The sequence below is a fragment of the Octopus bimaculoides genome, chromosome 2 (genome assembly GCF_046866305.1).
Source record: "Octopus bimaculoides isolate indiv1 chromosome 2, ASM4686630v1, whole genome shotgun sequence".
Classification (NCBI taxonomy): domain Eukaryota; kingdom Metazoa; phylum Mollusca; class Cephalopoda; order Octopoda; family Octopodidae; genus Octopus; species Octopus bimaculoides.
The window spans coordinates 93,378,145-93,401,240 of record NC_142929.1 but is presented as its reverse complement, the minus strand read 5'-3'; the positions used below and the strand labels follow the sequence as shown (position 1 = coordinate 93,401,240).

At 37.5% G+C, this 23,096-nt stretch overlaps 2 protein-coding genes and 1 pseudogene across 8 annotated transcripts in view; 1 reads left to right on the top strand and 2 right to left on the bottom strand.

Annotated features, from left to right (window-relative positions):
* The window catches only part of LOC106872101 (baculoviral IAP repeat-containing protein 2), a 53,139-nt gene extending 41,406 nt beyond the window's left edge, over positions 1 to 11,733 (bottom strand). Inside the window, exon 1 of one of the 6 annotated variants that reach the window (XM_014929484.3) lies at positions 11,164 to 11,733. The gene's annotated coding sequence lies outside the window, so the exon portion shown is untranslated. Of the gene's footprint in view, positions 1 to 10,731; positions 10,970 to 11,163 lie in introns of those variants that run through there. The other 5 variants (XM_089347173.1, XM_089347175.1, XM_089347172.1 and 2 more) reach the window with 5 other exon arrangements.
* Positions 9,310 to 10,709, top strand: LOC149137157 (uncharacterized; annotated as a pseudogene).
* A 684-nt stretch (positions 11,734 to 12,417) lies between the features above and the next one.
* LOC106879780 (baculoviral IAP repeat-containing protein 7) overlaps positions 12,418 to 23,096 on the bottom strand; it is a 26,510-nt gene continuing 15,831 nt past the window's right edge. For both annotated transcript variants that reach the window (XM_089347167.1, XM_089347166.1), the window contains exons 4-7: positions 16,616 to 16,724; positions 15,778 to 15,894; positions 14,660 to 14,803; positions 12,418 to 12,815 (exon numbers count right to left, since the gene is read on the bottom strand). In XM_089347167.1, coding sequence (XP_089203293.1) covers positions 12,619 to 12,815; positions 14,660 to 14,803; positions 15,778 to 15,894; positions 16,616 to 16,724 — 567 coding nt within the window. In that variant the 3' untranslated portion in view covers positions 12,418 to 12,618. The remainder of the gene's footprint in view (positions 12,816 to 14,659; positions 14,804 to 15,777; positions 15,895 to 16,615; positions 16,725 to 23,096) is intronic.

Genomic DNA, 23,096 nt, shown 5'->3' with positions numbered 1-23,096 from the left:
ACCTCAACTTTGTCATCCTATCCGTTTTGATGATGTAGATTACAATTATGCTGAAAATGAAAAAAAAAAAAAAATCTGTTGTGGAATATTCCCTCTTTTCCTTTCTGGTACTTATTAATTGAATATTATTCTATAAAATGTAATTTTCCAGACATATTGGCATAATTTTGAAAACAAAAAACAAAAAAAAAGTTAAAAAACAAAACAAGGAAAAAATACAAGAGGTGAATTTGTGTGGCTGTTTGGTATACTTTGGGCCTTAGAATATACCCAAATAACCCCCTCTGGAGAACAGAGTAGTGAGACTAATGTGATCGCATAATACAGAAAACACAAGTTCTGCAGGACTGAGCATGTTGCAAGGCTCACAGACATGGACCTGTGCAGTTGCTGAATGGTGTCCAAGCGATCAGAAATGGCCACTCGGAAAGCTTCTCCAATGATGGGAAAATGATATAGTAAAACGATTTGGGTAAAGGTGGAAAAGAAGAGTACATTGTGAGTAAAACAACACCTGAGAGTCTGGTTGATACATGATAATGTCAAAAGAATCGGTAAATTTTTAGTTTCACACCAGACTCAATTTCGGAAGTAAATAATTTTTTTCCCACATCTTTTTTTTTGGTACAATCGTCTTAGTTGACCTCATAAGCTCTCGGAAATGCATTTTTTCCATGGAAAATAGAGGAGGTGGGTCGGAACCTCAGAAATTCCCCTTTCCAGCCCCAATTTCACCTAAAATTTTATTTTTCAATGATTTTTTTTTATGTTATCATCTTAGTCGACCTCCTACTATACCGGAAATGCATATTTTCTGTGGAAAATGGAGGAGGCGGGGTAGGCTGTACCCACGAGCGTTTTTTTTTTATTATCTTAATTGAACTTGTAATGCACTGTAAATGAATTTTTGCCATAAATTAATAAAACAAAATTTTGCAGCACATTTTGGGTATGGAGAAGTAATTTACAAAGATTTTAATGAAACATATCAACCAACTGACCTTAAAATTTAAAATTTGAAAAGTATTTAGCTAATCTCATGTAGTTAAAGGGCAGTCCAGTATATCTTCTGTCTCTGGATTTTTGCTGGAATCAATCCTTTGCTGGCAATCTGGGAGGGGTGTATATAATTTTGCTGCAATAAAAAATTGCTGCAGCAATTTTTTTTTTGGTTTTCTGTAGGAGAGATAAATAAATACCTGGCCAGGTACTGGTGTAGATAGTTTGAATGAATACCTGGCCTTTTCATCCATTCTTTTAAATCTCACCAAAAATGTTCAATGTTCAGTGTATGCATGCATATGTGGTGTCAACAAAATTTTCTTTGTGGTTTATCATGTAATGTTGATGAAACAGGATATTTGTCAGACTTTCTTCAGCACAGACTATGGTACTGCAAGAGTTCTTAGACAGAAAGTTCGAAAAACATTTACAATTTTCAGTGAGTGGTCAATATTTTTGTGAAGGATTGATTCCAGCACTAATTTTGTTTACAATTACTTGACAGTATTTTTGTGAGGTATATAATATATACACAGAAAAATGCATTTGCAGAGGTCAGCTAAGATGATAACATAGAAAAAAACGATGGAAACAAAAGTTTTCTGGTGAGATTAGAGCCGGAGGATTTTTCAGGGTACACCCCACCCCACACCCTCTGTTTTCCACAGAAAAAAAATGCATTTGCAGTATATTAGGTCAACTAAGATGATAACATAAAAAAAAACCGGGTTAATGTTTACAATATTACCCGGAAATGAAATTAAAAAAAAGATAGTGCAACGGGTGTAAAAAAATGTGTAGGAAATGAATATGAAAACAAGGATGCGCAGAAAGAAATTGGGGTGTGGTGTGGAGTGGACTTCAGAAAATTCACAAGATCCGAGTTTTCCCCTCATAACTTTAAACAAAATGACTATTTTCAATGAAATTGTATATATATATATATATATATATATATTACCCGGAAATGAAATAAAAAAAAAAGATAGTGCAACGGGTGTAAAAAAATGTGTAGGAAACGAATATGAAAACAAGGATGCGCAGAAAGAAATTGGGGTGTGGTGTGGAGTGGACTTCAGAAAATTCACAAGATCCGAGTTTTCCCCTCATAACTTTAAAGAAAATGACTATTTTTCAATGAAATTGTATATATATATATATATATATATATACATATAGAAAAATATATATAGAAAAACCATTATAGAATTTGATAACAAGCTCTGGACGAGAGCCGATACCCCAGAAAACTTTGATATACCAATGGGATCGAGCGATTCAGCTGAGGTTACAAACCTAGTAGGGACTTACCTCTTATATTGCTTAAACAAAGAAATCCCTGAACTAAAAGGTGGTCTATATAGAGATGATGCTTTATTCATCATCCCTAGTAATAGCAACTCATTCATTGAGAGAATAAGAAAGAAAATCAGAAAATTTTTTAAAAGTTTTAACTTAGACATTACTTATGAATATGGTAATAAAATTGTAAATTTCTTAGATACCACTCTCAACATAGAAACTAGATTATACCACCCATATAGAAAAGAAAATAAAACTACTAGATATGTAAGTAGATTATCCAATCATCCACCTAATGTATTAAATTCTTTAGTTAATAATATTTCTGAAAGAATTACTAAATTATCTTCCAACATTGATATATTTAATTCTAATTCTAGCTACTATAATATGGCCTTGTCTAAAGCTGGATATACTCAAAATATTGCTTTCCTTAACCCTGGTAGAACATCTCTTCTTGATACAGATAATAATAATAATAATAATAATAGTGATAGTGGTGCACATGGCAACAATAACAACAATAATAGAGATAATAATAATAATAATAATCATAGATGTTATAACAAACCTAATAACTTAAATAGTAACAACAATGGACCAAATAAAAAACAACCCTATTTACCTAAAAATCTAACTAATAAGAAAAGTAATAAAGTGCATTTTAATAGTAAACTTAATAGCAAACTATATACTAACGCTAATAATAAACCTAGGTTAATAGACAGTAATGTTGAATCAAATAACAAAAATAGTAAACATCCCACAACTAAAAGAACTACTAATCACAATAATAATATTGTACTAGAAAATAATAGTAATCATAGCACACCCCATACCCACCCACACAATAAATTTAAGAGAAAAAATAAAAATTCTATCTGGTTAAATATACCCTTCAACTGTGCAATATCCACAAATATTTATAAAAAATTCATGAATATTTTACAAAAAAATTTCCCTTCTTCTCACAGATATAGTAAAATCTTCTCTTGTCATAAAATCAGAATTTCTTACTCTACCCTTCCTAATGTAGGTACAATCATAGCTAGGTTAAACAAAAAAAAACATCAAGTCAGCTAGAATTAATGAAATTACAAATAGTGGCCATATGAATGCAAATAATAATCCATCTAATACCAATAATGATGCTACCAATAATTATACAAATAGAAGTGAAAATAACAATAACGAAAGAAATTATGAAGATAGTAGCAATATACTTATTCCTATAAACCATAATTTCAACCAACAATTAGAATATATCAGTAACGACGTTACAGTTTTGACTGAAGTTGATGATAGACCCAACTCCAACAGAAGTAATAGTGATCAAAGACATAATTCATATAATATCAATAGGCCAAATGTGGAAGGAATAAGTCCAACTAATAGCACATCAAGATATGAATTAAATAATGATGGTAATAGCCAATATATACCTAATAGTAGAATTGAAGAATTGATAAATGATATTAGTGTAAATAATTGTAGTAATAATAATAATAGAGATATTAGAAATAATATAGGTGGAGTTGATAACCCCACCATGTGCAACTGTAGAAAAAAGTCCCATTGTCCTTTATTTGGATTTTGTTGTACCCGCAACGTAGTGTACAGATGCATCATTAGTACTAGAACAGAGAATTATATTTATATAGGGTGTAGTATTAACCTAAAACAGAGAATATATAACCATAAATCTTCATTTAAACTTAGACATAAGGCAAATAGTACAACTTTGGCAAGTAAAATTTGGGAGTTAAAAGACAATAGTATTAATTTTAGCCTTAAATGGGAAATTATAAGAAAAGCACAACCTTATAGAAATAATAGATATGGATGTGAATTGTGTTCTATGGAAATATATGAAATTTTTAAACTTAGGAACAATCCTAATCTAATCAATAATAGATTAGACCTTAGGGTATCATGTGTGCATTGCTCTACTCGCACTTTTAAATTTTTTAAAAAATAGGACTTTTATTTAAACAACTAAAGTTATCAAAATTTATAGTACCTTACTTCTATTATAGTCATCTAGAACTATCAACTAGCACATATTTATTTTGGTAATTGAAACTTTACAACATATATTCCTGATCTCTATCCTTAACATCTAATCTACTTAAATCAGTCATCAGATTCCTGTATTGATTATCCTTGTTATTTCCTAACATCCTTTCTTTTCTCAGTCCCTTAAACATCAGTATACACATTATTATAAACTAATATAAATCCGATAATAATTTTTATCTTTTATTCACATTATATAAATAAGGCTTACCTATGTGTCTCCTAAATAGTATCATTATCGTCAGCTAATAAGTTTTTTTAAAAGATAATTCAAAATAGTGTTCATGATCACTATATGCTTAATATACTTAATATCCTTAAATTTTACACCCTATCCAGAGCCCCTGAATTCAATATTGACATTATTTCATGATTTTTGTGAAAGATAACTACATCTAATTTTATTTTATTAACATACCTCTTATTGTGTAAACATTAGTTAGAATTCTGTTGTTGTCTGTACCACTATACTGTTACTCTATTCAGACTAAAAGTAAAAAACCTATTTGACCCATATACCTAGGGCTATAATTCCTCAACATCAATTCCTCAACTTTTTGATAGTAATAAAATGACCTGATACTACTATGACCAGTGAAACCTCTAGATTCTAATACTTTTATAGCCTTGCCCATGCATACTGCTTACACCTTCCCTCTCTTTAGAAGTAATTGTCCCTTTGCTATCACCACTAGATAAGAAACAATAGAATTCTGAGACAGTTAAAACTTTTGTCTAAAATCAATTACTAGCCTGATAGACCCTGCTATGTCAAGATGGACTTATATATTCTTCCTCTGCTCTCTCCCACTTGGTTTTAATATGTTGCCACATTTGTAATATGTCTTTTTTTCTACATTTTTTCGTGCAGCTGAAGATTGCTCTTCATATTGCATGCATGTAAGGTAATGCTCACATTACTTAAATAAATTGAAGTAGCATGAAACGTGCGTACTGCAATCACTTTTGAAATCCGTGTTGCTTATTATTTGATATATATATATATATATATATATATATATATATATATATACCTTTCAAACGGCATGCATTACAGAGGCCTAATGTTCCCCAAGCACCTTATTTTTGTTTGGAAAAAGTGTGTGTGGTGGGGGTAGAAACTGGAATTATTGGAAAATGTTTTTCTTTTTCTTTTTATTCGATGAATGAATTACGGTGACTTAATAGGCCACAAACTGCAATCTAGGATTAATATATCCAGTGATTTTTAACAGGTATGTTTTGGGGGTTGTACGAAAGGAAGTCTTGCCAAGCTTTCTTTCAGAGTAATTTTCATTTTAGTGACCAGGCGCTGCTGTGATCTTTTTATTATAACGCATACAGAAACAAACAAAACTGTTCAGTTTCACATTTAGACAGCGGGATGGCGGGCAGGGGGATTTTGGGTCGGCGTTTTTCATAAAATTTTTTACTTGTTTCACACATACACACACAAACACTAACGTGGTTTTTGTAAGGATTTTGTATCATTCTTTCTCTCTCTTGTTCAGACAGACTTCGTTACCACTAATTTTTATAACTTCAGCATTTTCATTTAATATTCTTCTAAAACTTGTTTGAATTTTCAATCCAATGTAATCCACACTCTAGAAAACGTATTTCTGCAAAATGTTATCTTAATATGGGTAAAGAAAAGGGAATAATGCAGTTTCGCACCTCACCTTCAAAAACGCATTTTAATGGGTCCCCACCGTCTTTTTTTCCGAACAAAAATAAGGGGTTTACGGTACATTAGACATCTATAATGCATGTCGTTTGAAAGGTATTTATATACAATTTCATCAAAAGATATTTATTTTCCTCAAAGTTATGGGCGAAAGCTTTGGATCATGTGAATTTTTCGAAGTCTTCTCCCCACCCTCTCGGGAAGATTTTACCCACAAATTTCTTTATCACTGTGGTATAACATCAGCGACTGGGGAGCTGACCGGAACGGTGAGTTGACCGGAAAAGGAAGAAGGGCAGAGGGAGCCTCGATCGGGATTTCGTGCCCTTTTTCGAATGGGGTTGTTGTGAGGAGAGGACGTGCCAAGTGACCGTCTAGGTGTTGGGAGAAGCAGCTACTATTTCTAGCGTTCTTCGGGTCAGGCGAGCTGCGAGGATCGGATACTGCAGGACAGACTCGTACTTGGAAGGAAAACTGAGGTAGGCCGATTACATCTACTCGCACGCATACACCACAAGCTATTTTGGCCCCACGTGTAAGACTTCGCCGCAATAGCAGCCAAGATTAGAATCACCAGCGACGTGATCAGGCCTTTTAATGGCGAAGGAGATGTAATGGCCTGGATGTGAAAGATCAGGCTTGTGGCGAAACTGCAAGGGATAAGTGATGTGGCGAGTCTCATGGCGCTATACTTGGGAGGGAGCGCCCTGACCCTGTATTTAGAAATGGACGAGGAAGAAAGGTTAAGTGCGGAGAAGATCGAGCAGAGATTGAGAGAGGTGTATACGGAGAGCGATTACGCTGTCTTTGTTAAACTGGGAACTGTTAGATGGGGGGGGGGGGGGAGAACAGGTGGATGAATACGTGGCGGAAGTGTGTAGGCTTGCCACGCTGGCTGGGTTTACGGGAGAAGGCCTGAACAAAGCGGCGCGGCTGGCGTTTGTGAGTGGGTTTCCTGACGACATAGGGATTTGATTGCAACAGTTGCCTGGTGGGAGAAAGCTGGAGCTCAGCGAGCTTGTAGCACAAGCTCGCGTGTTGACGCAGCACGTTGGACGGAAAACGATAGCGATGGCGGTGACGCGTTCCGACAGACGACGGCCGGAGAAAGGCGTGAGGAAGCCTACCGAGCAACGAAGTTCAAGGCCCTCGTGGACACGGGTTGTACGACTACCCTCGTGACACCAAGGGTAGCAAAGAAATGGGATGGGGCGAGTAACGTCCGGGCGGTTGACGGTTGCAAGGGCAGCTGCAGTCTGGAGATAGTGTTACCAGGCGCGGCGCTAAGGCTACGGGTGATCGTGATCGAACATGTGATAGACGGGGTTGATGTCGTGTTGGGGATGGACGCCATCAACTGTCTTGGTGGTGTTAGGATTGCAGGAGATGAGGTCACGTTCGGAAGTGTGGGAGCATCGTGCGCCCTGAGTCGGGACCGCCGGGGTGAGCAGAGCCCCGTCAGGGACAGCGCCGCTTACACCATCGAGGACAAAGATTTTCAGGTGGCGTTCGATGGTCGGAGGTGGACGATAGAGTGGCAATGGAAAGACGAGCCCCCACTACTAAAGAACAGGGTGAGCTGCTACCAGCATACATTGAAAGGTCACGCCGGGGTCGAGTTCGACGAGGAGGTAGAGAGATGGATCAAGGAAGGAGTCCTTGTCCCGTGGAAGGAGGAGGTGGTGAGCGGAGTGCTGCCTCTGATGGCGGTGGTGCAGCCGACGAAGGGAAAAGTCAGACCGGTGCTGGACTTTAGGGAGCTGAACGAACATATATCATGCCACACGGGAGGCGAGGCAACGGACGTTTGCGGTGAGACGTTACGTGTGTGGAGACAGTCGCCCAAGGCAGCGACGATTGTCGACTTGAAGTCGGCATATTTGCAGCTCCGTGTGAGTAACAAGCTGTGGCGATACCAGCTGGTGTGCTACAAGGGCCGGTCGTACTGTTTAACCAGGCTGGGTTTTGGGCTGAATTCTCCTCCGAAAATCATGGCAATGGTGCTCAAGTCCATCCTAGGGAAAGAGGAAAATATAAGGAAGGCCACCAGTTCCTACATCAACGACATTTTGGTTGACGAGACTGCAGTGCCAGCCACCGAGGTAGTGAGACACCTGGAGAGGTTCGGGCTGATTGCGAAGCCGCCAGAGTTGATGGTGGGGGGAACTGCACTGGGGGTGAAACTACAAAAAGACAGATCGGGTGAGCTGGTGTTCCGGAGAGGAAACGAGATCCCAGAGCTGAGTTCCAGCGTCAGCAGGAGAGAGTTGTTCTCGGTTTGTGAGAAGTTGGTTGGACACTACCCAATCACTGGATGGCTGTGCACAGCGTGCAGTTACACCAAGAGACGAGCAGAGGGGGAGAGTTGGGGTGACAAGGTGAGAGAGGCGACGGTGAAGATGATGCGGGAAATCCTAGAGAGGACGGGAGCGGAAGACGCGGTTAGGGGAAACTGGTATGTGCCCAAGATGGAATGCAGGACGGTTTGGTGTGATGCTAGCAGTATAGCGATAGGGGTTGTGTTGGAGATTGAAGGTGCTGAGGTGGAAGATGCGGCCTGGCTATAGAAACCGGACGACTTCAACCACATCAATGTCGCCGAACTAGACGCGGTGCTGAAAGGGGTGAACTTGGCCCTGAGATGGGGGCTGCGCTCGATCGAGATCCGGACGGATTCGGCCACCGTGGTCGGCTAGGTAGGAACTGATTACCAGCGAGAAGAGAGTCCGGACGAAAGGCGCCGCGGAGATGTTGGTGAAACGCCGCCTAGGAGTTCTAGGAGAGCTGATCGCCGAGTTTGGACTAAAGCTGAACGTGGTTTTCGTGCCTTCGGAGAGAAACAGGGCGAACGCACTGACCAGGGTGAAAAGGGCATGGCTGGAGGAACCAGAGGAAGCAAGGAAAGGGATAGTGACAGCGTGTCGGCTGGGTGACTCCGAACTGAAGGAGCTACATGCTATGCACCACTTGGGGGTGGATAGGACCCTGTATCTAGCAAAGATGATCGATGCTGACGTCACTAGGAGAAACGTCAAGAAAGTGGTCGGGAACTGCGACAGATGCCAGTCCATTGACCCCACCCAGGGTGGGCATGAGCAAGGGAACCTCTCAGTAGAGCGCAACTGGAGGAGACTAGCTGTGGATGTGATGCACTACCGTCAGGGAACGTATCTCAGCATGGTCGACTGCGGGCCGAGCCGGCTAGCCATTTGGAGGGAGTTGAGGACAGGCATTGCTGATGTATTGCCCACATTTTGAATGGGATATTCTTGGAGAGGGATCCCGTGGAAGAACTTCTAATGGCCAACGGGGCAGCGTTTCGCTTGGAAGTGTTGGGGGAGATGCTCGACCAGTGGAAGGTGCGACGATTGTTCAGAGCAGCGTATAGGCCGAGTGGCAACGGAATCGTTGAGAGGCACCATCGAACGATCAAGGCCATGGCTGAAAGGGGGCACATTTCGCCCCTGGAAGCAGTCTTCTGATATAACATGTTTCCCCGATCCGGACAAGCGGAAGAATCTGTGCCGCACAGAGCAGTGTTCAAGTATGAATGGAGACATCCCAGTAAGACGCTGGAGTACTGCGTGGAAGAGAAGGGACCCGCCGGCGTGAAAGTAGGGGAGGAAGTTTGGGTCAAGCCGCCGAAGGCACGCTGCATGTCGCAATGGGGCAGGGGAACAGTGACGGCAGTCAATTCCAGAAACAATGTATCCGTGGATGGAATGCTGCGTCACGTGCTGGACCTGCGCAGGACAGCCACTTCGTCGGATGAAGAGCGCGATGGAAACGAAGCACCTGGCTTGAGAAGATCTCGACGTGTAAGGCGCCCGCCCGGTTGGATGACGGACTTCGAAGTGGAGTAGGGGCGGACGTGATCTTTAAGATCAGGGTGGCGTGTGGTATGACGTCAGAGACTGGGGAGCTGACCGGAAGAGGAAGAAGGGCAGAGGGAGCCTCGATCGAGATTTCGTGCCCTTTTCCGAACGGGGTTGTTGTGAGGAGAGGACGTGCCAAGCGACCGTCTAGGTGTTGGGAGAAGCAGCTGCTATTTCTAGCGTTCTTCGGGTCAGGCGAGCCGCGAAGATCGGATACCGCAGGACAGACTCGTACTTGGAAGGAAAACCGAGGTAGGCCGATTACATCTACTCGCACGCATACACCACAATAACCATAATGTATGTCGTTTGAAAGGTACTTATACAAAATTACCTGTGAATTTTCCGAAATCCTCCCACTCATTGCTTTCCGCACATTTTTGTTTTCATATTCGTTTCCTACACATTTTTTTACACCTGTTGCACCTGTTCCGAGGTTCCACCTCACCGTACCTCCTCCGTTTTCCGAGGAAAGAATGCATTTCCGACAGCTTACGAAGCCAACTAAGACGATTGCACCCCCAAAAACCGCGGGAAAAAAGTTATTTAGTATCGAAATCGTGTCTAGTGTGAAACTATAAGTTTACGTGAACCGGTTACATCAGACAAACAATATTACAGAGGAAAACAAAAATCATAAAAGGAAATTATTACAAATGTTAGGCGAAAGGAAGTGTGTTACTAGCAACTGTGATTTTCACAAATTGTACAAAAGTATGAGATGTATAGAAACAGTAATAGACTTGTCCGACACACGCTTTTGAGTAAATGGAATAGGAAACTTCTTACCTGTTTGTATATACATGTAAACACTACTGTTGTAATAGCCTCTCTCCCACGTGTGTGTACTTGGAAAGTCCCCTTCACTATAAATAACTTCGAGAAAGGGGTGTTGATGCGTGTGTGAGAGAGAGACGGAAAGTGTGTGTGTGTGTGTGTGTGTGAGAGAGAGAGAGAGAGGGTGTTACGCTATTACTCTCTCTCTCTCTCTCTCAGTCAATCACTCACTCAAAAAAGAGGAAGAATAAATTAATGTCACTTTCTCTCCCTCACATACACGCACATCAGCTCACACCTTTTCTCTCTCTCTCTCTCTCTCTGTCACACACACATACACACACGCATATATACCCTCAAGCCTTCAAGCAGGCCATCCACATGCTAGAAATAACAGCCAAATCTCACAAAACTGCGATAACATAATGTAATCAATATACTCACACTCTTGCACAGATTTCGGAAAGGCTTCCTCCCGTCCCCACCATTTCCTCCCATTTTTATTTTTGCTCAAAACACCCGTTTTCGGATACGGAGATTCCGGAAAATTAGGCGAAAGGAAGTGTGTTAAAAACAACTGTGATTTTCAAAAATTGTACAAAAATACGAGATGTATAGAAACAGAAATAGACTTGTCCGACAGTATGTTGAAGTTTCGAAGTACCAGTTACTTACACACGCTTTTGAGTAAATGGAATAGGAAACTTCCTACCTGTTTGTATATACATGTAAGCACTACTGTTGTAATAACCTCTCTCCATGTATGTAATATGTATGTGTGTGTGCGTGGGCATATGCGTGTGTGTGCTTGGGAAGTCCCCGCTACTTAAAATAACTTTTGTCTTGTAAGAAGAAATAATAGTAATGAAACATAATTTATTAAATATAGCTTGTAGTCAGACCAACCGCTGGCGGATTTATGATGTAAACACGTGCTTACATCATAATTCCCGTATATACATCCTCGTATACATATATAAATATTTCGGCATATCTACACAATTGTGTCCCAAAGATTTGCTTCTTCATAACCTTGAGAAAATTAAATATTTCTTAGTGAATTTTTCTGCAAATATGCTTCAAATCGTGTTGATTCCGATTAAATTGGAATTCATTGTGAAAACTGTTTGTTCCTAAAGGAGTTTTTGAAAATTCACACCATTAGGCTTTGTTGTATGTGTATATGTGTATATATATATACGTGGGTGTATACGTATTGCTTTAATTATATCTTAATACACGCACATACATAAAAAAAAATTGGCATACTGTTGGTTATGAGGATTACAAGTATCCAAAGAGGTAAGTTTTGGAATTGGGGTGGTGATGGTAGGGTAATTATTTTTTTCTTTTTTTGCATAATCGTATTAATTTATATAAAACTCTAAAAGCCGGTTGAATGATCTGTAGATCAGGGTGGCATGTGGTATTGTAGTGTTATGGGCTGTGATGAGCTATGTGGTGTTGGTGGAGAGGATTGCAGATGAGGCAAACGGAAGTGAAGACTGCAGGGGCCGGCAGAAGACCCACGGTGGCATGCGTGGGCACAAAGCACATGCGGGCACTTCGAAGAGTGATGGTGCGTGTGAAAGGTTGTGTTTTTATCTGGTCAGTGATCGCTCATCCCGCCATGGTCAACAGGTAAGGTCTCTGTATTTCTTTCTCCCTTTTGCTTCGTTTTCTGTTGTCTTTTTCCTCCCTCACGCAACAATATATATATATATATATATATATATATATATATGTCCAACCCATATCAGCTTGGAAAAGCGAACATTAAATGATGATGATATTTTTAACTGTCTCCTATTCATGGAGTGGCATTTAGCAGAGTGCCTTGCTTTGTGATTAGGTGCTTTTTGAGGAAATGAAGGGTAGAAAGATATATCTAGTTATAACTCAGAAAAATACTTTCACCATTCCATGAATCTTTTTCCGACATAAAGGACAGTTACTGAAAGCAGTTGCACATGATGCACAACTGACCAAATGGCCACATGGTAAAAATACCACACTCAGTTCTTCATCCAAACAGATTTTACAAAGCTTTTGTTCTTTTAGCATAGTATTCTCTGCAATTAAATCAGCACTTGCTGCTGTAAAAAATAAAAAAAAGACAGAAAATAAATAAACTGAAATGTAATGTAAGATGAGAGGATAAATGAATATATAATTGAATGGTTATGCGTTGATGAAATATAATAAATACAGTAATAAATTCTAAATATTAAAACAGTATCAACTGTTACACAAGAAAAATATTCCATTTCATTCACACCAATTCACCCAAGGTTCCATGTGGACATGTTAGTTACTAATGCATGAACATTTCTCAGAGATATTTAAAAAATACTTTTTCTTAAGTTGTGTTCCAAAACATTATTATACTAAAAAAATCAAACAAACAAGAAATCTGTTCTGGCCCCTTCAGATTTGAGTAAATGAAAAATATTACTATCTTGGGTAGAGTTAGTCTCTTTCTCCAGATGAGGATTTTAGCCCAATGCTACAAACTAACAAAGTATTTATAAATTGTACAATGTTTTCACTAATTACACTAATGAACTGTGCCTCATTTTGGTATTTATTTAAAACTAAAGAATCTCTGTCAGTGTCAGGATATGAATTATCAATCCATCATACCATAACAATTTTCCAGAGAAGCTAACATGGGCACTTCAAAGTGGATTCTCAACCTGCTAGAAATAGCAGTCAAGGCTCTATCAACTCAAACCCTATTAACTCAAAAAGGAGGGACACATTGAATAATGTAATTCTTGAAAATAAGATGGGATGATTATAGCTTGAATGCATTTGATCCTAGGTTTGTTTGAGTGGGATTGACATTGAACTAAAACAGCTGTGTCAGTTGTGACTCTGTTTAGTGTTGATGTTTTCCTGGAATATTTGCAATCATCATTAAGCAAATATATCAGTGTACATCTGCTTACAATTGCCAATCATGGACATATGTAACAAATTGAACAGGAAAAAATAACCATGTAATCTGAATTATGGATATTATTCTCAATGTGGAAGAGGCAAATTTGGATTAAACACAATATACAAAGAGCTTTGTTCAATCGTTTTTATGCATGTTTTTCCATACTGGCATTGATTAGCTAAAGCTATTGCTTAAGTACTGTTTTAATGGCTAGATGCCCTTCCTATTACTAACCCATAATTTTACAAGTGTTTGAAAGTACAAAGTGAGTGGATGATTTTTCAACAGGAGAACTAACAACATCACCACTTGTAGTTTGTGGTATTCAGAGAAGTGCAAATGTAAACAAAAACAGATGCACACACATCCACACATGCATAATACATGCCAGCCTTGTACCATTTCTCCAAAGTAAACCCCACTTCCGGTTGTAGCATACTATAAAAACAATCCTCTCACGTGTTCCCTTCTGTTCTATTGAATTCCTTCTACGTATCTTGTCCAATACCAAACGATGCATTGCTAAGTTGAGATTCTCTGTTTTTTGATCTTTCATACATTCATTCACCATTAATATTTTTAAATGTATTATTTACTAACAGCTAGTCCCATAAGCTAACCATTTAAACTCACTCCTCAATATATAATTTCTTAATCTGTCTCAGCCTTCATTCCACCTGAATGATGATGACATTTATATACCACTCTGAAAACCATATTCCATTTTCGATTTCTGGTTACTGGAAAGGATTACAGAGATTTATTTTAAAACTGAAAATGATATGGTGTTGACATTTATAAAGTTTTAAAAGTAGATGTTTCCTTTCTTTGTGAGCAATAACAATCTAGTGTCAATGTGAGACATTAGAAGAAGGATTACTTAATAACAGCTACTTCACTGTCAGCACTTTGATAGATAGAAGAAGGATCACTTCTTATTTACTAGCAATCATTTCAAAGTGTGGAGAAATAGTAGAGTTATCATTTATTACTTACTAGCAGACATTTCAGAGTCATTTTTTATTGCTGTCTGGACAGGCTCCTCTTTGTCACTTACATCCTCAATATCATCACCACCATTCAAATGAGGACTGTTCTCGACTGCATCAAGTAAATCTGATGCTTGTGCAAAACAAGATCCTTCAAAACAAAAAAGAAAAAAAAACATGCACAGATAAATTAGATTTTGTGTAAAATATTTAGGTAATTACAATCTAGCATTCAGTTACATTCACATTTATCCATTATTTTCATAATAATACTCCTCCTTTGTTAGACCTCTATTTGTATTTTGAAGCTGGAATTTCAAGAAATGAAATTTTTTTGGAAGGAAGTATTTCATCACTAGAACATTAATCAGAAGTTATCAACCTCATTTCATGGCATCTCATATTTTTAGTTCAAATCAAAATAACAGGATACAATCCCAATCATGAAAAGCAACTGCTAGTTGAGCTCTGGTTCTGACAATTATATTACACTTCTATGTATGCATGTTAGTATTTTTTAAGATTATGCCTCTCATATATTTTCAGAGAAGTTGCTGAAATCTTATACGTGCTTTACCTTGAACAACTTGATGGTAGGAAACCAGATTATTCAAAGATTAATGTATAGTTTGATGGTTTACAGTACTGACATTGAATTCTTGTATATAAGCAACTGAATGAATCTTCTACTAAAAGGCAAATGCTAGATTTTTCAATGAAATATTAAGAAGAAAACTCATTTTGGTAGATTAGAATAAACTATGTGATAGGGGGTCTGAAGAAGCTACAATCTCCAAAAGGTGATGAAACTGCATCTGGCAAAATAGCTTGGGAAAAATTTATATTGTTTAAGGATCTTGGGAGACCTAAGAGCAGAGGTGGGTAAAGGGAGAATTTAACCAAAATTATCTGATATAATCATATAAATTTATACTTCAAAGACGATATGATAAAGGGCAAAAATGAATTAAAACACTGTGATTTGCTGTCTTGTGTATACTGTATTGAACAAACATATGTCAATACAGCAATGATTACAATGATGAATTTTGTACAAAAACTGGATAGTTTAGTTTTGTATAACAAAAAATTATTACATTTTAAAAAATCGTAAAGTATTCTTACCTGTTTCTTTGATTTTGTTTTTCACAATTCTTTTGACTAAATTTCGTTTATAGCCCATAGATAAAACAGCCAGAACTGTAGGTGTTTCCATATATGATAGTTTAGGTTTATGGAAAGCTGTGATATGATGGTAAGAAAAAAAAAAAATCAGTAACTTTTTTCAAATTCAGTGAAGTTGATTACATATAATCATCTGAAAATAATTAAATTTCTTTGTCACTGTTTGCCCTGTGTATCTTGCACAATGTCAATTATGGGAGCTTCAATGGCACATGCAGAAATTTACTCATGCTTTCTATAATTTTGTGAATGGCTAACTTATACATTCATTTGCTTTTAATTTCTTGAAATGTGCTGATTGTTTCACAATTTTGTGATATTGCAGCATTTCCTACTCTCAATGTCAACTGGTAGTTGACCATTGCAGTTTTTCGCAAACTGGGCTGCTAATGCATCTCTATTAAGTGTAACTCTCAGATTGGTAGAAAGATACAGGGACATTTTCCTCTCCTCTCATTGACTTATAGGTTTTTTGACAATATCTTGTTAGCTCTTCAATGATGCTGTCTAGTGATTATTAGAGCTGCTAGTTTTTTAAAGTTTTTTATTGTCCAAATTCTTTCATTATCAAAAATCATCTGCTTTTAAAAGTTTTAGTTGTATTATTTTATGAGTTGTCAGCAGAGTTCAAGACTCATTTATTCCAATAAGTCCTTATTTTGACATGGACAAATTTTCTGTAGTTTTTGAAAATAACATTTTCTTGAATGTAAGAACTGTATGAAAATGATAGTGAACAACATACTTTTCCATATCAATAGCAAACAACTTAACTTACCTGAAGCTGAGGTACCTGATGTAGTTGTGTTATCTTCCATATTCCTAAATTCACCCATTGTGTCAGTTTCAAAAGACTCCATTCGAACTTGAAAAGCAGCATCCGTCACCTTTAAGAGAAGAATGTAATGTCAACAAATTTATATACTATTATCATCATCATCGTTTAACGTCTGTATTCCATGTTGGCATGGGTTGGATGACTTGAACGGAGCTGGTAAGGCCAGGGGCTGCACCAGGCTCCATTGCCTGTTCAGGCATGATTTCTTTGCTTGGATGCCCTTCCTAATGCTAGCCACTCCATAGAGTGTACTGGGTGCTTTTAACATGGCACCAGTCTGGTATCAATTCAGCTGTGGTGGACAGGTCTTCTTGAATACAGCAATGGGCCCTTAATCATTTCCTTCATAAGGCTCAGTGTTTTGAGATCTGCTTTCAATGCTTCATCCCATGTCTTCTTGGGTCTCCCTCTTCCACAAATACCATCCACTTTAAGTGACTGGCACTTCTGTATACAACTGTCTACATCTATATACATCACATGACCAAAGCAGCAGTCTTTTCTCTTGTACACTGCATCTAATTTGTCTTACATCCAACTTTTTGTTCAAAACACTAACGTTCTCTTGAACATGTACACTGTCATTGCACATCCAGTGGAGTATATTAAGCTTCAGTCTTCTCTTGTGTATATATATATATATATATATATATATATATGTATGTATGTATGTATGTATGTATGTATGTATGTATGTATATCATGCCAACATGGACAACAGACATTAAATGATGATGATGATATATATATATATATATATATATCATATGAAAGAAGGGAAAAAAATGGAGATTATGAAGTTGATAATGGTTTATTATTTACAGCAAATTAATTATCATCCCTGTTTCAGTTAATACTCAGTAAATATTAAGTAACTGTTAAATTTATATGACTTGAGCATAATATCTTCAGAGGGAAAAAAATATACCCTTAGATGTTTTATATGTGTTTATGGATTCATTATAGCAGACTGAATGATACTGTTTATGATTTGTTTATGATACTGTTTGTTATTTGTTCGGGCAATGGGTTTGCAGATTGACTGGAGATGAGATATAGTAGGTAAATAGAATTAGAACAATAGATGAATAAATTAAATAGAGATGATGCAGTAAGTTTAAATATAAATAAGATAAGTTTATAGTTAATAAAAGAATGGAATGTTCATTTATAAGGTATAAATAAAGTTTAAAAAATTTGTATATATGTAAGTCATATCAGGACAATTACCCCCCATAGGACAATTCCTCCCGACAACAACTACCCCCTAGGACAATCATCCCCCTTGGTTAATTACCCCCTCTCTAATATATCAAGAAGTTTTAAATCATCATCTGTTGTTCTTAGGGATAATTGTCTTTGGTGGGGTTATTGTCCATGGGGGGTAAATGTCCTAGACTCATGCAAGTACGCATGCATGCATATACACACATACATATATGCATCTGTACGCCCATACATATGCACAGAGATACATGCATATACTCACACATATACATATATTCACACGTACACATATCCATGCATATACATATGTACGCATATATACATACACATGTACATGCGTGAAAACAATATGTATGCACACTCACACATACATTCATGTATAAATATATATATATGCGTTTACACTTTTTACCCATCACCACTAAGAAAAAGTTAATATAGATAGATCCATGTTGGTCAATGAATTCTGGTTGGTTAATGAAATTTTTAATCATTTCATTTACCCTATAATGTTTCAAGGAAAGTATATTTGTTTTAATGATTTTGTGAACTTTTGGTGTCTGAATGTGCATATGTAAATACCTAATATTTATGTACGCATACATACAAGTGTATGTAAATTTAGTCATATCTATCTATCTATCTGTCCATCTGTCTATCTATCTATATATATATATAGATTCAGGCAAATATGGTATTTAAGTTTAGGCACTAGAATTAAGTATGGTATTATCCATACAGTTTCAAAATAAGGTGATTAAAGTCAAAATAAGCAACAAGGATATCCAAAGTTAATGCAGTACGATCGTTTCATGTGACTCCATTTAATTAAGCAATGTGAACATCACATCAAATATAAATTGCAGAGCAATCTTTAGATGCACAAAGATATAGAAATTTTATGAAATTACATTTCAACAGAAGGACAAACTACATTTAAGCTATATTAGCTAACCCGTCCTACATCATTTTATCGATTTTGATGAAACTTGACATGTGAGTAGAACTCAATTCTGGAAACCTCATGACATACTTAGATTGTTGAAAAAGTCAATAATAGGTCCCATGGAAGGGATCCTTATATCAACTACATATAACTAATATATTTTATTTAAACACCCAAGGGAAATCACCCATAGCACTTGCATTAACAATTGTCAATTTTTAGCGAAGTGATCAATGTTCAATTCTCACGATCAGCAGACCTAATTCTGCATTTCACTACTCAGTTTTGAACTGCTAAGTCTTATTATTGCACTTTCTTGATCTGAATCTTAAACCTTAAAGACTTCATTCATACATCTATATACATATATACTTTTTTGCACTTATGTATACTACATTTATATATTAGCCTTGATAAAGTTAACCTTTAAAATGCCATGACGAGTAAGAGTATGAGTGGGTACTTCTACTTCACAAGCTGCTCTAATGTGATCTCAAACAAGTCTCCAATTCATTATGATTGATATTTACTAAATGAAACAATTATTCTTTGTCTACTCTACTTCAATATCTAAACAGTTATATACATATTGCTGAAATTAATTTAGACATTGCATTAATAGACATTTTTTAACATCTCCAAATAACTAAATGCTGGTAATGCATGCAGAGTTTTCAATTAAATTTGATTACACTTTGAATGCCCATAACTCTGATAATTCTGCATTTTTCCAGTTAAACTTTCTCAATGACAGTAGATAAATTTTTGATTCCAGAACGTATTTAATAAGTGTGTCCCAATCTTGCTCTTTCTCATGGGCAGCTCTATGTCAGATTCTCTAGAGTTGGAAATCCAGAAAATATATTCATCTATGCACCCAACGGCAGAATGAAAAACATTGTGTATCATGAAGCCCAGCAAGACTGAAATTTTGGAACAAAGATGCCTCTCCCTACGACAACCTCTCTTGCCAAACTCCGAAAATCTCTCTCGACAACATCCGAAAACCTCTCGCAACAACCTCTCTCGCCAACCTCCGACATATCTCTCCCTCTTCCAGCTGACAGTTTTTTGTACTTTTTCCTGATGGAAAATAGACCTTTTGTGGCAGTTATAATGAGAATTACAGGGTACACCAGTTATTCTCTCTCTCTCTCTCTCTCTCTCTCTCTCTCTCTCTCTCTCTCTCTCTCTCTCTCTCTCTCTCTATATATATATATATATATATATATATATATATATATATATATATATATATATATATATATATATGCATATATATATATATATATATATATATATATATATATATATGCATATATATATATATATATATATATATATATATATATATATATATATATATATATGCATATATATATATATATATGCATATATATATATATATATATATATGCATATATATATATATATATATATATGCATATATATATATATATATATATATATATATATGCATATATATATGCATATATATATATATATATATATATATATATATATATATATATATATATGCATATATATAAACATATATATACATATACTAGTGTCTTCTACTATAGCCTCGGACCGACCAAAAACTTGTGAGTGGATTTGGTAGACAGAAACTGAAAGAAGCCTGTCATATATATGTATATGTATGTGTATGTGTGTGTGTATATGTTGTATATCTGTAATTGTCCTCCTAACATCACTTGACAACCGATGCTGGTGTGTTTAGGTCTCCGTAACTTAGCGGTTTGACAAAAGAGACCGATAGAATAAGTACTAGGCTTACAAAGAATAAGTCCTGGAGTCGATTTGATTCGACTAAAGGCAGTGCTCCAGCATGGCCGCAGTCATATGACTGAAACAAGTACATATATATATATATATATAGCTAGATTGACTCTAAGGCCCTTCGATTCTAGTCTTTGCTTCCACACCTAAACTTCTCCTCTAGTTCTGATAGTGACTCAGCAATTAGCGCAAGGTCATCAGCATAGAGAAGCTCCCAGAGGCATCCTGTCTTGAATTCCTGTGTTATTGCCTGGAGGACTATGATAAATAGGAGGGGGCTGAGGACTGAACCTTGGTGGACCCCTACCTCTACTCGGAATTCTTCACTGTACTCATTGCCAACTCTCACCTTACTGACAGCATCCCTGTACATGGCTTGCACAGCTTTCACTAACCATTCATCTATCCCTAGTTTTCTCATTGACCACCACATAAGGGAGTGGGGAACTCTGTCAAAGGCTTTCTCCATGTCAACGAAAGCCAGGTACAGAGGTTTATCTTTGGCTATGTATTTCTCCTGCAGCTGTCTTACCAGAAATATAGCATCAGTGGTGCTTTTCCCTGGAATGAACCCAAACTGCATCTCATCTAAACTCTCTCCCTAATTAGTTGGGCTATGACCCTCTCCATGACTTTCACTACCTGATCCAACATGATACCTCTGTAATTATTTGTATTTAAAGCATCACCTTTACCTTTGTAGCAGTTGACTATGGTGCTGCTACACCAGTCATTGGGCATGACTCCTTTGTGTATCACCTGGTTAACTATACGGGTGACTAGGCTATAGCTGACACTACCAGATATTTTGAGCATCTTTGCAGTGATTCCTGATGGGCCAGGGTCTTTCCCTGTCTTCATACTCTTAATTGCTTTATCTACCATGGTACTGTCAACTCGGATAGCTGGTACCTCTGTTGGGTCGACATTCAGCAGACTCTCTTTCTCTCATTCTTTCTCTTTATTGAGCAACCTTTCATAGTGGCGTGTCCAAACTTCTCTCTTTGCAACCACATTTGGTGCGAGTGAACCATCATCCATGCGGACACATTTCTCTATTATGACATCACGATTCTCTCACACACTGTCTTGCAACAAAAAATACCTCAAGTCTTTGGTCCTCACGGCACAAAACATTGGCAAATTTTTTCTTATCTGCTTCCCCTCTGGCTAAATAAACCTGTCTCCTAGCTTCCCCTCTGACAGTCTGATACAATTCCCTGCTACCACCGTTCTTCCAGTCCTTTCAAGCCTGTTTCTTTTGTCTAATAGCCCTGTCAACAACATTCTTCCACCACCACGTTATTTTGGGTCGAGAGGGGACTTTGCACCATCCACAGATCTGGTCAGTGGCCCTCAGCAGGTTGCCCCGTAGAAACCTCCAGTTGGCTTCTACGTCGTGTGAAGCTATATCCCCTTCTATTTCGTCAAAGGCTTCAAGTAATACGTCTCTAAATCTCTGTCTATACGTAGGATCTTTAAGCTTCCAGACCCTTCTCCATGCTGGTCGTCTTCTGGGAAACCACTTTGTCCTGATCCTGAATTCACTAACTACTAGTCTATGTTGTGGGGTACATTCTTCGCCTGGGAAGGTTTTGGCATTTATAAGCAGCCATCTTTCCCTTTTTCTGGCGAGGATGTAGTCAATTTGGCTAGTGTGTCTGCCAGAATGGTAGGTGACTGGTAGGTTTCCTGAAGTTAGTATTGCAAGCCATAAGGTCATTTGCATCGCAGAATTCCAGCAGCCTGGTTCTCTCCTCATTGTGGGAACCAAAACCATAGCCTCCATATACACCATGGAAGCCCCCTGTATGTTGCCCAACATGTCCATTGAAGTCACCAGCCACAAATAGAAGGTCCTCGTCATTCGTCAACGAGGTAGTCTGCAAGAGGGTGTCATAAAATCGGTCTTTCTGTCCATCGCTTGAGTCATTCAGCAGCTGTTTTAATACCCAGTATTGCAAGAGCTGTGTCAGACAGCTACCTGGATGAAATACATGCTGGGTGTCAGTCAGTAAGTCATTTTCTTCTAGGAATGTGATTAGTTTCTTGCGGACTATTCGTTCTATGACTTTACTGATATATGATCTCAGAGAGATAGGTCTACAATTCTTAGCATCTGCTCAGCTTCCTCCCTTATAGATAGGACATATTATCCCTTCTTTCAGTTTGTCTGGGAGCTTACCGCTTGCAAGGAAGCTCTGGAAGAGAAGCTGCAGTGGTTTTGTAAGAGCTCACTCGAATGATTTGAGTAGGATTGCTGGAAACCCATCCGGGCCAGCTGCTGAGTTTGTGTCAACCTCATTTATAGCCAGCATTACATCTTCTTCAATGTTTATATATTCAATTTTTTTAACCTCTTTGGTTTTAGGTAATGTGGCAAAGAAATCCACTGGTTTGTTCACTTGCTTGTATTCCAGCGGTGTAGTGAGCACACTTTGTAAC